The 17,880-nt window shown below is 40.7% G+C and overlaps 3 protein-coding genes across 4 annotated transcripts in view; 1 reads left to right on the top strand and 2 right to left on the bottom strand.

Moving 5' to 3' along the window:
- rbp2b (retinol binding protein 2b, cellular) overlaps positions 1–14,245 on the bottom strand; it is a 232,898-nt gene extending 218,653 nt beyond the window's left edge. Inside the window, exon 1 of the mRNA XM_074650917.1 lies at positions 14,238–14,245. The gene's annotated coding sequence lies outside the window, so the exon portion shown is untranslated. The remainder of the gene's footprint in view (positions 1–14,237) is intronic.
- Positions 1–17,880, bottom strand: part of LOC141777006 (SPRY domain-containing SOCS box protein 4-like) — an 84,196-nt gene that overhangs the window by 10,301 nt on the left and 56,015 nt on the right. The gene's annotated exons all lie outside the window — the stretch shown is intronic.
- LOC141777004 (GTPase IMAP family member 7) lies at positions 6,353–9,589 on the top strand. The gene is made up of 2 exons (XM_074650910.1): positions 6,353–6,593; positions 7,108–9,589. Exons 1-2 carry the CDS (start codon positions 6,563–6,565, stop codon positions 8,259–8,261), a joined length of 1,185 nt encoding a protein of 394 aa, XP_074507011.1. The 5' UTR covers positions 6,353–6,562; the 3' UTR covers positions 8,262–9,589.

The following is a 17,880-nucleotide window of genomic DNA, read 5'->3' as shown; positions in this document are numbered from 1 at the left end:
AAGTGATCTAACAAACTATTGTTAGTGCCCGTCCATGCAGTTATTGCGGCAATCAAATAATGGTACCGACTGTCAGTCACAACCAAAAATTCAACTTTCCCTGAAGAATACTGACGTAGGGGCCATTGTCACGGCAGAAAAGTAAATACAACTTTCTTCGTTTGGTTATTACAATTTTGATCAAATAAGTACACAAGTGAAAACAAACACCGAGGATTATATGCATACTGATTACTTTGCAAATGCAAATTGCAAATTAATCCTACTTCACTTTAAAGAAAATACTGAGTTGTATAGGCTAATGACAAACACACACACGTTGCATATAGAATAGATGGCTCAGGATAACATGATCCTCTCCTCTTTCTCCCTCACATGTCTTCCTCCCTCCTTTTGCCACAGCTCCATCTCATTTGTAACAATACACCTCTCTCCTCTTTCCTCCTGCAACGCCACTTCGACAGCAAAGAATAGATTCTCTGTGCCCGCTTTCTTCTCTCCTCTCCATTGCTTCTCTTCCCTGCCCTTCTTTCACACTCATCTTTTCATCTTTTTTCCCTCTTTGTACTCTCCAAGGTCAGACAGTTTGATCTTCTCTGGCACATTAGAAATCGTCTCTGTCGGGTGAAAGCTGTATTATCTTCCAAATGTCAACAAGAGACGGAAGACAGGTGTGCGTTTAGCTTAATGACAATGCAGTTTTTATCATTATCTGGTTTGTTCTGGAAGTGCTTCTAAACCCGAGAGGATGACAAATTTAGAGGAGCATGTAATCCTTTAATCCTTTAATTAAAGTCAATATAATATGAAAATGAACAAAACTGTAATTACAGGGCTTTCACTAGACAACAGTGGTAAAATGTGGACTAATATACAACCCCAGTGTTGTGTACATATACACAGAGTAATCACTCACAGGTTAAAATTACCAACAGCTCAATAACGTGACCTATTGTGGTACATTTCACAGCAATCCTGAGCTTTTTCTTTCCTAATCTAACACCATACTATCGACCCGCTGCATTGTGTTTTGCTGTGACCGTGAAACACGTAAAATGAACAAACATTTACACAAAGGAAATCCTCCAAACCTGTCTTGCAAACATGTTGAGAGGTAGAAAAACAGACACAAAAGAGTGCACACATATGCGAGGTCACGAATACAGGAAATCAAACCGACAAACACGCACATCTCCAAATCAAGAAAGAAACGATTCAAATGGTGTGAACTAAACAAACACAACATGCAAACAAAATTCCCTGCATTGCATAAATAGAGGCTTTGAACTCGATCAAGGGCAAATAGACCCAGTAGAGTCACGTGTAGGGCTATTGAACTTCACTACTTTTTGGTACAAACAGAAATGTGGCTCCAACTACATCAATAAATGTAAAATGATATCCAGCCGTAGTCATATGGATTTGGGATGATCTCTCTGTCTTACACAGCTCACATTATGGCAGGCTAATAAAACCAAATGTTTCCAGCTGCATGGCAGATGTTAAAACAAGAGATTTAAAGGAGAATCTCGGGATCTTCATGTTTTGCCTATGTGAACGATCAGAGCAGCTCTGAGCTGTATAGATACTATTAACAGTATTTTAACTACTGTAGCAAGTTCGAGTTCGGTATTTTGGCCGTCGCCCTCTTGGTTTTTTGGAAACAGAAGTGACACGAGAGGGTGGAGCTAAGTACAACCAAACGCTGAATAAGACATTTTTAGGCAACCAAAATGTGAATAACTTTCATGAACTGAAAACACACTGTGAAAGGCTTAAAGTTGTAAGACAAAAATACGTACAACTCCCAGACCGGACAACACCGTGGTAGCGACCTGTCACAAAGTTGCCCCGCCCTAAAGCATACCCTGCTTTTTGGTCTATTTGACTCTAAATGGGACCATAATTTACTAAATGAACATCATGCTGTATTGAAGAAGACTTGAAACTAGCGATTAAGATCATAAACTCATGTTTACAATGTTTACTGAGGTAATAAATCAAGTGAGAAGTAGAGTCATTTTCTCATAGACTTCTAAACAATCTGACTTATTTTTGCAACCAGAGGAGTCGCCCCCTGCTGGCTATTAGAAAGAATGCTGTACAAGTTTAAGACACTTCTGCATTTGCTTCCCTTTTCAGAACTGGAGGTTGCCCACTGCATGTGAACTACTAATAATATCCATCAGCTGGCTTAAAAGAGCAAAGAAACAAGAGTAAAACTAATGTTACAGCATATTCTACAGCTAACAGTTTCCATACTACAGAATTTTACAAATGTTTTATGCTTTTCTAACAGTGAGCCAAGTCTATATCTGCTTTAAGGCAGTAAATCGGCAGATGAGCTGAAGTAGACATTTATACATCTTTGACTTTTATCATCCTCAGTTGGAAACGAGTCCCTGGAGGCCTGTGCTTGACATGAATACAAAAACTTTTCACAAGAAAGACACATAAGTTAGCTAATTAGGCAGCCACTTCAGCAATTCTCTGATAGTAACACAGCTATAATTGTCATATTGACTCAATAATGAGGACTTTTAGCTAAATGTGCTGCAGAGGCTGCCTGCTCGCTCATTACAACAACTACAAATGTGTGGAGTAACGCAGGGACAAACAATGAGTTCTGCAAAAAATCGTTGTGTATTAAAACGAAGTAATTGGTAGATAAGAAATGCTATGAAATACACACATTTATTTTACTTTAACCGCTCCACTGCACTGAATGCTGATCAGTGACCAACTTTAGTCAATGGTCCTTACTCTACTCTAATATTGTAAGTAAAACAATACAATGAGGTGTGTAATAAATATGAAACCTGGATTATAGATCTACTGAGAGAGGACAGCAGTGCAGCAAAAACAGCTCAATAAATGTTTCAGTCAATTCTGAACACAAAACAGCCGCATTGAGAAAAGTGAGTTATTCCTCACGTCACAACAAAGGGAGAAACTGAACAAAATAATCATATTCAGACCTCACTTAGAACAACACAACAAAGGAAAGGATTAGCCTAGCGGGAGGTGTAGCTTTACTCTTTGAGCACAGTGTCCTCCTTTTCAAACACACGAGACGTTGAACTCCAAAACACCAGCGTCCTTCAAAGCCACGGAGGGAAGTTGGCGTTATCCGTAACCAATGTACCTCCGGTGGTGTCCTGTATCCTCTTCCCCAGCACATTGTGTAACACCACCAGTTTTTTTTAGCACAATCACACTTAAACAAACACTGAAGCAGTGTGTTGTGCAGAACTAATGCAGTAATGTTGCTACAATCCATGGAGGATTTGTTAGAAAACCCTTTTGTACTAAAAAAGGATGCAGCCGCAGGGTGGGAGGACTAATGGCTACAAACATAGTTGTACTAAGTCCATCCCACACAGCTTTGGGAGAGGAGGGTGTGAAAATGTTTTTTTTTTCTGATGTCCTCCCTGAGCAAACTCCGTCTTGAGATATTTGGCTAACTTTGGTGTTTAAATTGTTTGCGCAGATCTGTCTGTATGAGTCATGTTTTACCAGCCACATTAGTGTCACACAGAAAGAGATGGGCACTGTGGGCAGAGCTGGCTAGTGGAGAGGAGTTGGTGGTAATACAAGCCATGCCAGTGTTTCTTTTTAAAGCCCTGTTCTCTCTTTACCATCCTGCATTACTGTAAATCCACTGTTCGCCGTCTCCTCTGGGATGAGAGGCAGACTGATAAGAGAAACAGGAGGAGGAAAGATGTGAAGGAGAGGTGGAAAAATAAAGGGAGCGGGGGAGGGGGAGGAGGAGGAGGAGGAGGAGGAAGAGGAGGAGGAGGAGGAGGAGGAGGAGGAGGAGGAGGAGGAAGAGGAAGAGGAGGAGGACTGGGGTGAGGAAGAGGAGAAAAGAAGATGAAGCAGAGAGAGAGAGATGGGAAGAGGTCATGATGAGATGAGAGAGGAGGATGGACACGAAGAGGAGAGAGGGTGATAAATAGAAAAGGAAAGAGCCCAGCCGGCCTGTCTGACCCTCAGATATCCTTGACAGTTACAAACTGCAGGTAGGAGGACCTTATTCATAAAAATGTCAATATTAGAGGAAATGTGCCGGCATAATTTACTAAGCACACTTTCAATTAATGTTCCTGCTTACGTGCAGTTTTTCAAACATGATAAACCATCCTTCATCCCTGCGTGTAATCGGCAGAGAAACTGCTGATGCTGATCCACTGTGGCATTTTGTAAGTGTGCATTAAAAAAATAAAAAATACCAACATGAGCAACCTGGTCCGAAAGAGAATGAGTGTAAATAGTCAATTGGCAATTATTATTATTATTTGTCCTTTAATATACATTCAAGACTGGAAATTTGTATACTGTAAATGCAAAAGTTATCTTTTTATATTAGTAATTGCTACAAAAAAACTCCTCTTTTGTCCTTGGTAGTGTGTGTGTGTCAGAAAAAAGAATAAAGACAGGTGACGACAAAGCAGGTGAGGTTGAGACAGACGAACGGATCAAAAGAGTAAAGATCAAAACAGAAGAGAGAAAAACACACAGAGGGAGGAGAGAAGAGTTAAAGGTGAAATAGAGGAGAGACTTGGGGAAACTTGGCTCCTGCTGCTGTAGCCTCAGTAGATTAAGTGTAAATGAAGGTGGGAAAACCACATTCACACACGTGCCTTAACACAAGCGTGAGCACTCACACGTGCGCACACGCAGCAGGCGGCCTCTCACCACCAGCCTGACTGAGCTAAAAACCCGGCTGATCCTTTGCTGGCTTTACCTGTCAGGTCAGAGTGTGTGTTTATCTGTTTGTTCACACACACACACACACACACTGAGAATCAGAGAAAAAAACAGTAAGAGAGGCTGGAGGGAAGTGTAATATTCCACCCCAACGGTTTTAAATTCAGCTGATTGACAGGAAGAGGTAAAAGACCTTCCCCGTAGAGTAGAATACAACTGCACATTATGTGTCATTATCAGTAATGCTCACCTCCACTTCCTGTACAAGTACAACCTGCAGCTTAACACAACAAGTTTATACCTGCTGTAAATTGCACAATGTCACTCTGCGTAATGTCGGTAAGTAAGCTGACGAGGCGGGTGGATACGAAGAGGTAAATTACAGCGTTTCATCACATATGAATGTACTAGACTCAAGTCATACCACAGCAATTTACTATTGCACTTCCATAAAGTTCAGACACACAAGAGATTGATTTAAAAATAGAGCAGTCAAATTGGTGAGACTTTTTGTCCTGGACACTGGATCCTACAATTAAGGATGAAGACTGCACAAAAAAAAAAAAAAGATGACACATACATGCACAAACACATATTCAGAGTCAGAGCAAAACTATAATCGGAGGTGCACAAACTCAGATTAAGGTGGCAACATGAGAGGACTGATAATGACAGAGAGAGGGAGCAAATTCACACAAACAGGTCATGTGGCTGTGGCGTGAAAAATATGAGAGGTCCACTGCTTTAAAAAAAAAGAAAAGAAGCTAAACTGCTATGACGGCTGTGAACGTGTCGCACGCGGCTACTGTGGACAACCAGGAATTCAAAACATCGAGGTAATTACATTTCAGAGTCAGATGATGGGTGCGTTTATGCTGCTTCGCTTCATTTGTTTACTGTGGTAATAAAAAAAAACCTGATTACACTAATTTGTGGACATTTTATTCTTACAGTTTTCGTCTCTTGATGAATCATTCATTAAAATTCACGTCAAAGCTTTTCAACTATGCTCTACGCTGCTGAACTGTGCCAAACCGGACATGTTGATGCATACAGCAGTAGCATAAAATACACACACAAACTATGAGCAAATAAGAGGAAGCATCTTTGGTGTTCAAACAAAATGACTACATGTTTTAGTAATTACCACATGGGTTACGCCATCATGTAGTTATTAGTGTTGATCACTTTCTTCGCAAGAGTATTACATCGAACAAGTAACTTATCGACCCCTAAATTTACTGCCTATAGTACAGTTCTGCATTATGAGACTTCTCTTATTTGCAGGGCATTGAATATCATCATATCTACTGTAGTATGTGAAGTATGTACCGGGAACTTTTATCGTTTCTTTGACGCAACAAAAGATAGATGCCTCTGTTCTGCTATAATGCAACAAACTGTCTATATAGCCTCCCTAAACTAAAACTTTAGTCCTTTGTTGTAAATGAGCTCCTCAGAAGCCACTCAACAGTACTAAACACTAGTTAAACAATGACCAATGTTGACGAAAACCTTCAATCTCTCTAAAACAGTAAAGCGTCCAATGCAGCTGAAGCATTCCTGGAAAAGAGAGAGTAGGGCAGTTTGACAGGAATCATAAAAGTTTAGATAGTTTTATGCTTCTCAAGAACGCAGAGTCGGCAATAAAAAACTGGGAGGCGCTTCAGTCAACGTGTTGATAAGAGGAAGGTGCATCTCCGGTGCCCAGTCGGGAAGAAGAAAGTGCGTCCAGAGAGACAATACTCAAACAAGACTTCACGTTAATGGTGAACCTGGTTTCACCACCATGACTGTGTAGGGCCACCACAGCTGCAGCCTCTGGAGATCATCCACAAGAATCACTGCCACAATGGGAAGCTGGAACCCACCAGGAGATGTTGGTAAGCTTGTTTTTAAACCCAAGATGCAAATGTGTTGAAGGTTTTCTGAAATGCTGGATGTGCAATTTTAAGCAGAAGAAGGATTGCCAAGCACATCCCAGAATTCATACTTTGTATTTTGATCCCTGCAGACTATCAGGGGCAGTGAGCCGTTTAATGCCCTCCCTGCCATCAGCTCCAGATCAAAGACCAGTTCTGTAGCAGGGATATGTTGGGAACAAATGTTTTCTCACTTAAGTAATGCTAATAAGACAAGCAGTGAATCACATCCTGTGTAAAAAATACTGCAAGGAAGAGGAATAAAAAAAAAAAAAATAGCAAGATAATGAGATGGATATATTCACTCCTTCCTCCTACTCCTTTCTCTGCCTTTCATGACTTCAGTAATTGATCAATCTACAATATAATGAGCATATTAACTTACACTAAATTCCATGTTCACAATCTTGAAATCAAAGAAAGTTTAAGCCGTCAGCTGCAGCTTAAAAGCTTCCTCTCTCTCTCTTTCCACCAGCCTCACGTGAACTTAATATTTTGCTGGTTGGACCCAGACGGACAGGCAAGAGCTCTACTGGTAACACCCTGCTGGGCCGGGGGCAGGTCTTTGAAACCAGAGGAGGCGGGACCAGCACTAGTGCCAGCGGCATCACCGCTGGACGTCACGTGTCCGTGGTGGACGCATGCGGCTGGGGCTCATCTGAGGTGTTTGTGCCTCGAGAGGAGAAAATTGAACTGCTGAGAGCGTTTTCTCTCTGTGGAGACGGAGGACCTCATGTTGTTTTGTTAGTGATCCCTCTGCTGGACTTCACCGAGCCCGAGAGGAGAGCGGTGGAGATGAGGATGGAGATCTTGACCTCGGCAGTCTGGAGACACACGATGGTGTTGTTCACATGTGGAGACTGGCTGAGGGGAAGAGGGCGCAGCGTGGAGGAGCACATCCAATCAGGAGGCCCCGCCTTGCGGTGGCTGATGGAGAAGTGTCGCTATCGATGCCACGTGTTTGATAACAAGGCGGCCGCCGTTGACAAGCAAGAGAGAAGGAAGCAGGAGGTGAATGGAGGTGGGAAGAAACAGGAAGGGACTTGGCAGAGGACAAATGAGAAGGAGGCAGGAAGGAAGGGCAGAGGAGGTGAGGCAGATGGGAGAAAGGAAGGAGGGCAGGAGCAGGTGAGAGAGCTGCTGAGTAAAGTGGAGGACGTGTTGCAGGAGAACGGAGGGTGGCACTTCTCCCTTCACATGTACTATAGGCTGGAGGAGGAATGGAGCCGCAGGGAGCAGAAGCTGAGAGCTCGACTGGAGGCAGAGGCAGAGACAGATGTGGGAAGTGTGAGGAGAAAACAAAAGACAGCGGAGACGAAGATAAACACGGAGCCACAGCAGGAGCAGAGGTTAGAGACAGAAGAAGACGAGAAGGGAGATAGCCCGAGGAAAGAGCGAGAGAACAAGGAGGAATGTGCGGAGAGGAAGATAAATAGAGGAGAAGATGAAGAGGAGAGAGCGAAGGCAGAGCTTAAGAAACTGAGCAGTGAGGAGGACGGGTGGGATACAAGCTCTGACAGCGGAGGAGATAGGTGGGAGAGCACTGAAGTGAAAACTGGAATGATGGCTCCATGTCGGTATAATGGGGGTCAAAGGTTAGCCTTTAGTCCATTCAGGAGGCTTTCCTAAAGTAACTATGATCACAATCACTGTTTTCAGTCCAGCTTGTCCATCTCAAGATCTCTGAAGTCTGTATTTTTCATATTTTTTAATCCCATCATCCAATAAAAAAAGTTCTGCAGAGTCTGATGCATTTTATTCTTCTATTCGTCGTAAAAAAATTGCAGTACAAGACAAAACTGAATTAATTATGTGGGTGCAATGGATAGCGCTAGTCCAAAACGGGGTTAATAAATGAATGACATTAGCATTAGCATTAGACATCTATCCTAGAGCACAATCACAACTGTCTAATCTTTACTACATCTTGTGTTTTGCAACCATCCCCGATTCCAAGCTGTTGTGCAATCACCTGCCACAATCTATCTTTACATTTTGCATTTCTGTATTCTTTTATTTCTTTATCGTAAAGTGCTTTGTGCTGGGAGACGAAGTGAATGTTTATCATGCCATTTTGGATGATGATGTTTGCACAGATTGTGGCTCTAAGTGGTCAAACAACCCTCTTTTGACGTTTCTCGGATGCGAAAAAATGCAGAAAATCAAACCTGTTCCCAAGACTTTAATGACGGACAAAAGTTTCAGAGTCTGTGTAAACGTGATTGGACTGTTACATGTTTTTCATGGATACTTTTTGCCATGTGCTGCCGACTTTTAAAACTGTTAAAAACTCCTATTAAGCACCATCTAATGATAAATTATACATCGGCACTGCATGATAAATGAAATCCTTTTCTGCTCAAAGCCCTGTGGTTACAATAGTTACCATTCTGCCCTGTGGTGAATCTATTGTTGGCCACATGTTCAGTTCCCATGCAGGTTTATAATTATAAAGCCTTTCATAGCAGAATTGCTTAAATTGTACTGGTTTTGCTTCTAAAATGATCAGGAAATGAGACACATTGTGCAAACACTGGGGATGCTTACGAAACGTGAGAATATGCAACATTCTTGTATACTTCAGTAATTACAATGAAAGGCAGATGCATAAAAATGAACTATTAAAAAGTTAGACAATAAACTGTTAAAGAAGAACGGTTGAGGTTGTCATTGTTATTCTTTTATATTCTTTGCTTTTTTCAGTTTGCAAAAATGAGGCAATCACTGTCACTGCATGCAGGTTTTTGTGGCAGAACCGAGGTACGTGTCGTCGACCATCCATTTCATTACATCTGAACAAATTGTCAATTGGCTTGAGGGAATTGCTGTCTCTCCTCGGCTGACACAGACAGTTAATCCTCATCTCTGGCTCACAGTCATGATCCCACGCAAGGTCAGTCGTGTTGTAACCAACGAGGTCAGTCTCGGCCCGGGACATACAGCAGGGGCAGAAAAGCCCAGAACACATAAAATCAGATAGAACAAATATCTCCGTCCCTCACACTGGAGTTGGTTCAGTTCATTCAAAATGTGCAGTAATTCTAAAAAGCTACCAATATGCCAAACGTTTCGTACATTATATGGAGCAATAAAAAAGCTTTTCAACACTATTAATTTGTGAGGTATGGTAGAGCATTAGAGCAAAGAAAGCATGCAGACAACAGCTTTGTTTAATTAGACATGGAAAGCCGCTGTGACACTAATTTGGTTTGAGACGTCTTCTGTGCGTCACCACTCACTGAGAGATACAGTATGTTTACAGGGTTTCACTGCAACCAAAAAACACTACACCAGATGCTTTCAGCAGTCACTTCCTCCTGGTTGCACTGTGCAAGCTATCAGTGAATTTATTAGCAAGTGTGTTCGGTTGGATTCAAAATCTACATGCACGACTCTGCATGGCACATGGATGAGTCTGATGCCAAAATGTAACAAAAAAAATATTTTTCAGGACGTTGTCATGGAGCTGGACCCTGCTAGCCCGTTAAATTATGTATGTTAAAAGGCACTAAAAACACATTTTCTCAGTCAACTGAGTTTTTGAGCATTAAAGGGAACTACAAAAAGTTGTAAAAGCATTTTGTGGCTCCCGAGGGAGCTGCATGAAATCTGAACTGTCAGCGATCGAGTTGCATTGTGGGTAATGTAGGCGCCAGGTTTTGACCGAAACAAAAAATGCATGGAATAAAAAAAAGAGGATATCTCTGGTACGTTTACATCCACTATCCTCTTCTTTTAGAAAAAAAAAATCATGACGCGTGAGTCTAACAATGTTACTGGGAGTGCAATCAGGGGATATCAGGGCTAAATCAGGGGAGTACTCTTTTAAACTCATTTCCCTCTAACTTTGATTTTTGCTATTTAGTCTTTCATAATGAATGTTATAATGACATTTATGATCAAGTTTTCAGGGTCTTTATCATGTCTGAGATTTCTAAGTGTTAAATAACTTTTGTAACTAGACCAAGTTAGTGCATTATTAGCATTTATTACACGGCTTTGTTGAATACTCGATTCTGATTGGTCAATCACAGCGTTTTACGGTCTGTTATTTCTTTATAGCAGACCGTTGCTATGTATAACAAACCGTTGCTATGGCCACAGTTCTGATGTCGGACTCTGGTGGACCGTTTTTGGGTCAAATTATTGATTTCATAAGTAAGTAGCCGTGTAATAATTGAGATAATGTACAGCAAGCCGGTCATTGCTGTGAAATAAACTCCTTCTGCCGCATCGCCCTGTCAGGGTTTATTTCACAACAATGACAGGCTCGCTGTACATTATCCTTTACTTAAGTGTTGCCTTTAGCTGTCTACCTATCCAGCACCATGGAACAGTTAGTCTTCTCCCTCAAGGTCTTTGTATTGTATCTCTGACATAGCTATGAATCAACTGGAATGTGATATGGTATTATCATTTTTATTGGGCTTCATTGCGCAAGATGAAATCTTAGCACATGGTCTGGTAATACTGTCACTTCTCATTACCAACTTTATATTGGCTGTGAGTCACCTGTGTAAGCTTATGACACAAACAGTGGGCACAAACTCTTCTATGTGTTACATTACATTTATAGCACTCATCTGGTTTATGTTAATCAGAAATCTGTCTTATGTATTATCAAAGAGCACTGTTGGTCAGGAGTACTCTGTAACATAAGAGACACTACTATATCATGAGAAAGTAAAAGTAAACTTATTAAAAAGAGGGAATCACCATCGCACAATGTAAGGGGGCTTTCCCCTTCAAACAGCGAGGTAATAGTAACAGAGTGCTCTCCAAAAAGAATCACGACACAAAGCTAAACACAACTTTGGCTCTTGGATCCAGCGGCACCTTTTATCTATCTGGCAATGCAACAGCTGTTTGGGGGAAGCACTCATCATGGCTACTGCTGCTGTTGCCATGAGACAACTGACAACCCATTTGATGGGCGGCATTCTTTAGCTAAAAGCTGAGATACTTCAACTTTACAACGGCGCTGCGTGCAAGAAATGTTCTCCGCTCAGAGCAGCAACAGGATGCACATTGTGTTTTTCCTTTTGAAAGCACAAGATGAAGGAGCCAGTGGTCTGAACACAATCCAATAAAGCTTTACCCACTCTGGTGTTACTTCTCTCACTTTAGGTAACCTAGCAACGTACATCCATCCCCGAGTTTCTGTATGTCTGTACAATATCAACAATCAGTTTTCCATGAGCAGCTCAAAGTCGATTTAGTTGCTCTTTTTCAGCTTGTAAGGATTAAGATATGCAGAATCATATTACCATATATCCTGAGTGTAATTCTCTTACATTGTGCTACCATCATTGGATGTTGCTTAACGAATAAACTCGTGAGCCACCGTAGTTTATGATATTGCATAACATCAGTTCTTAGTAACGTGATTGGTCCTCCTTTACATAGGAGTTGCTGCCATGAGGCCAAAGCTTTAAGGAACCAACTTTTCAAACTAACGACTATAAATCTTTAAACGTCACAAGTATAGTAAACAAACAAATTGTGAAATATAATAGAGTTATGGTAAACTAACTGAGCACTTTTTTCAGCCCATCCGTAAAGTAAGGAGACAGAGAAATTGTATTTTTTTTATTACCTGTATTGTTAAAGGTACAGTGTGTAGGATTTGGTGGCATCTAGTGGTGTGGTTGCAGATTGCAACCAACTGAGTATCCCTTTGTCACTCCTCCATTTCCAAGACTGTGGTAACGTGAGCCACCGAGTGCAAAACCTTGGTAATGCTTCGCTCTGAGGCCATCCTTACCGTAATAACACTACTTTTGGAGCAATGGAAGTCAGATGCCGGCTGGCGGTAACACGGTTTTGCACTCTTCGGCTCACGTTACAGCAGTTTCACAAGCGAGAACTACGGTGGCCTTCAGGTAACATAAAAACTGAAAAGGCTCTGTGCTCAGTGTTTGGTTTGTCCATTCTGGGCTACTGTAGAAACATGGCGGACCAACATGGCGAACTCCGTGGAGAGGACCCGCTCCCTATGTAGACATGAAGGGCTCATTCTAAGCTAACGAAAACACAATTCTTGGTTTCAGGTGATTATACATTAATGAAAACATAGTTATGAATATTATATTCCATTTCTGCTAATAAATCCCCTGAAATGTTAGACACTGTTCCTTTAATGTCGTTTTTGCTGTAAATTATTTGTATGATAATACGACACAGCAATGAAACATGAATGTGTTCATTTGATAAAATGTATTTCTATTTCTTCTATGTGGTAGGGGCCTGTTTCTGCGCATGTAGCATAATCACGGGACACTCACCACAGTTACTGAGAAACACAGTTTAGCATGAGGACATGACCCAGTGACCTAAAAAACACATATGTGGGCCACCAACATAAACTTTACGTGAATTAGATACAAAGGTTGAACTGTTCTCTCAAGTTTATGTGAAACAGCTACAGCGAAAACAATCATTGATCACTCAGCATCGCCAGCGGAAAGGAAGAAAATTGTTTGTGCTGGACGAAGAGATCGATTTCAATTTCTTCAGTGTGTGTGTGTAGAACAGGGTCAGCTCCAGGACATGATTAGCCTAGCTTAGCATAAAGAGTAGCGGCAAGGGAAAACTGAGAGCCTAGATTCATCAAAACTGAAAAACACACTGCTAAAAAATACTCCTAACAACTCAAAATGTGTCTTCATTACTCCTTATTCTTTACCATGGGAATTTAATGCGTATAATTGCTTTTTTATTGATTGGACTGGCTGGATGATTTAACATGCAAATTAAACAATTCAAACAGAAACTCGCTTGTCAGCTTTTTCTATTTTTGTGCCACACACACTCTCTCTTCCTATCACCTCATCTGTGTAAATCAATCGTGGAATCTGTTCTACGGGCCTCCGGTTTTCAACAGAGGAAGTGAACTAATGAAAGGAGAGAAAAGCACTGAGACCACTGCGATTGTGTTTTTTTGTGTACTTCATTTTTAGGGCTGTCCTCGACCAAAGAAATTCTTAGTTGACTATTACTCATGCGATTTTGTTGACCGATTGGTTAGTTGATTTAATCGACAGATCTGAAGAAAGAGTTTCTTCATAAAGAATCATATAAAAGAACTGCTTTAAATCTTGTGTTTACCAGAGATGTGCTCATAAGGTGCTTGGAAATAAGTCATTCAGCATGAAAAGAGCCAAAAAACAACTAATTGACTAAAGATATCTTAGTAGACTAAGACCAAAACGATTAGTCGACTAATCGACTAAGAGGGGGCAGCCACTTAATTTCATTGCAAATATTATCGTTGTTACTAAGACTTACCTGCATTAAAGTTTTTTTTTTTTTCAATTTTCTCCCACTCCTTCCTAACTTTAGGCCCGTAAACAACTCGTACACTATTCCACGTAAAACCATTGAGGCGAAACGACCCGCAGTGCAGCTACATACCCCGTCTATAATGATTCACTGCAAAGTGACGTCCTCTACTCTTTTTATTCTGGCACACTCTACAATGGATGCCCTCACTACATAGCAGTCATCCATCTCACAAGCACATCATATTAAAGCACATTAATAACGTTTTGTCACGATCAAGTCTTGAGGTGAGTGGCCATGAATGTACACAGGTGTCAGACTCAGTTTTAGACTTTAGAGTAGCAACTGATCATATCAATTCAGAAGAAAGTAGCAGAATAACCATAATGAAGATTAAACCAGGATTACAAATCTCTGACTACAGTCTCAACATTTCTTTTGTTGTTAGTAACTTATGCAGTCTTTAGGACAGAGGGCGGGGCAGCGGTGTGAGGTTGGACTGGACTGCTGCAGTACCGGCCAACAGAGCGAGCTACAGTAGCTGTCTGGGCATGGCGCCCAGCAGAGGGTGAGGGGACGAAGGGGCAATGTGAATTAGATAAAGAGACGGAGATAAAGTGATGGATAAGTAAGTAAGGCAGAATGACAGATAAAACAGAAGACGTTCAGTAGGAGGGTAAGAGATCCAAGACTGTAACTTCAGAAAAAAAACTGAAAAGGAAATTGTGTTTTGAGAAAGAAACAGGACTTGAAACACATGGTGAAGATGGATTTTACAGGAGATCATAACACCCCCCCCCAAAAAACACTGTGGAGACGACTAAAGGGATTGGTGCCAGATAACAAAACAATATCTTCATAGATTCACAATACTTATTGTTACACAATATATTAACTTCAGCACTGCTCACTTCACAAATATAAAAAATCCCAGCTTTGAAATCATGAAAGCACACAAGTACAAATCCAATGTTGACTTTTATAGTGAAATATAAGGAGAACATATGCTATGAAAGCCTTTTATGGGTTCTGTATAAGTATCTGTATTGCATTTGCTGTGTTTTATTCGTGGTATAAGGCTCTATTCATACTTGTTCATGACTATATTTAAAAAAACAGGGTGTTGCATTGAGGGGGATCTATTGGCAGAATTGGAATATAATATCAATAAGTATGTTTTCTTCAGTGTGTAATCACCTGGAAATAAAAATTATTTTGTTTTCGTTACCTTAGAATGAGCAGTTTATATCTACATAAGGAGCGGCTTCTCGTCATGGAGCCATGTTTCTACATTAGCTCGGAATGGACAAACCAAACACTGGATCTAGATAGGACCATTCGCTTTCGTTTTCACGTTTTCGCATCGGCCATCGTAGTTCTCCTTCACGCTTGGCACACGAGAGAAGTTTCAGTTGGTCGCAATATGCAACTTCCCCGCTAGATGCCGCCAAATCCTACATACTACATCTTTAAGAATACATCATACAGTCCTTGCTCAAAGAGGTCTCCAGCTGTCAAATCAGTCACTTTTCTATGAAAGATGCTCCACCAATTTGTCTGCTTAGGACCCAATAGGATTTCCATAACATCTAAAGTGTATCCTGTCACATAGAAACAGACACAATGTAAAAGTTTTCCGCATACGAGACTCGTGTGTGATGCCAAAAAAACACTAACTTGCCTGGATAATTGAAACCAGCAGTGTTACGGGTGTGAGGGGGACAGTCAAGGAGAAAAAAGAATATGCCCTCTGCTGTTCAACACTCCCTCTAACATCCTTAGAAATTCATATCACAGATTAATTTATCGCTGCAGGTCATGGTGTCTCTGATAAGTAAGTATGAATCACTTTTAAAGCTTCTTGTATGAATCTTAAAAAAAAAATCAGCTGTAGTAAGTCAGTGACCTTTTTTGTGTTTCAGAACGAGACTAAGCTGAATCATTTATTTAATGCACATTTACACCTAGCGAGATAGGAAATGAAATGAGTAAAAAAGGAAGCTCAGCGTTATTACATCTTAAACTAGACCATGACATTTAAGTCATGTCTGACTTCCCCAGTATATGTGGGTTGACGTGTCAAAATGTTACAGTTTTGACCTACAGATACAATTGCTCAATATTTCACATATTGTGAAAGAACTGAAAATGCCACGTTCAGCCCTGCAAAGCCATTTTAAGGTGCTGATTGTCTCCAAGGTTACGACATGCAAAACTGCTGTAACAATATTCACACCAATACACACACTAATTGTAGACATTTAGTAAAGAGTAATCCTGTGTGCACACAATGCATGTTCATCGAGCTTTCAAACACAAACACAGAAAAAAACAATGTGTGCAGAAAATTGTTGGCCAGCTTCACTCTGAGTCGCAGATGGTTTGCTTATTTACTTAATTACATTTATTGATGTATTTGAATATTAAAAGCTAAATATTGAAGTAAACGATGCACATCCTGGCTTCATTAGGTTTACAACATGGCTACGACAGCAGGTTTTCTGATCCATCACAGGCCAAATCTTTATTTTACTTACTTTATGAGAATAAAAAAAATCAGCCTGAGAATTGTTGGTGTACTGTGTAGCAGTGTTTATAGCTTCCAGCTCTGTCAGTGTGTTTACATGCACTTCAGTAACCAGGTTTCCGGGTAGGGGATTGAGAAATCTGTTGACCTCAGCCATGTTTCTTGGCCATACATGAAGCCAGGTTTCTAATCAGCTTTTCACATGTGCATTTCAGACAAAAACTTGCTGTTTTTCGACAGTGCAGTGGGATGAAAGGAGTGTCTTGCATCACTGCAACTGTTAAAATAAGCAAGTTATGCTTTTGACATAAGGTCGGGGGGGGAGAGGATAACTGTGATTACTGAACTTCTGCAAGTATATGTGGATTTATACGGAAGCGTATTGCTGCCGCACCAGGAAAAAAAACAGATCAGTATCACATCACAAAACATGAAAAGTTAATTGTTATAATAACATTTTTCACATTTTAACAATATATTTTCACATTATTACGACATACAACCTTATCATGTTATATATATACTACTTATTACAATATACTAAGTTATCACGTTATATCGTGAAATGTTTCATGTAATTACAATAAACGTGATGATCACGTTACAACATGAAACTTTTTTATGTTATAACAATAAGTTATGACGACATACAAACTTATAACAAGAAAAGTTTCTTGTTATAAAGTGATAAGTTTGTATGTTTTAATAAACGTGAGAATATCTTGTTATAACGTGAAAAACATCTTACACCTAACAATAAAATGTTCACGTTATAACCTGATACAGATTTTTTTATCCTGGTGTGGTTATGGTTACAGTCACCACGTTACAATGCAAGCAAATGCGTTCTCCGTTTACCTGCAAAACACGGAGTAGCCTGGTTTCTTGTGAACGCACTGAATGAAAAAATGGAAACGCGAACGAGCAATGCCACTTAGTGAGGAGAGTGAGAAGAGAGTGTTGAGATGCCTTTGAGCGAGGCACTCTACCTTAAACGGCTCCAGTGGAGCAGCTCAGCGGCAAACAGCAGAGGACTATCCATGTGTGAAGGTGGGAAACTGAGGGGAAATTGCTGGAAAAAGAAGCGTGCTCGGTCAACTTTTCATGATTAAAAAGGTTAAAAGAAGGTTTTCCGTGGACATAAACAAAACCCATTACACCACGTCTCTGCTCTGGTCAGGATTCCTGAGCGCTAAGACAAACCCTGTTCACCTGACAGAAGTCATGACATCACCCTCACAAGATGTTCAAACAGGAAACGTTAAAGAAGCGTTGTCGTGGAAACGGTGCAACTCGTCCTCAACAGCAACAGATGGATACAATTCAGAGCGAGTTCATAGACAGACTTTAGTTCCTCTTTGTGTGCCGCAAGAGAGACAACAGCAGGAAAACTCAAACAGAGAGATGGTGTTGTTGACTGACTACAAGCTCTCAGGGCCC

This window comes from Sebastes fasciatus, chromosome 11 (assembly GCF_043250625.1).
Source record: "Sebastes fasciatus isolate fSebFas1 chromosome 11, fSebFas1.pri, whole genome shotgun sequence".
Taxonomy (NCBI): Eukaryota; Metazoa; Chordata; class Actinopteri; order Perciformes; family Sebastidae; genus Sebastes; species Sebastes fasciatus.
The sequence above is the reverse complement of the archived record's forward strand: the minus strand, read 5'-3'. Positions and strand labels throughout refer to the sequence as shown.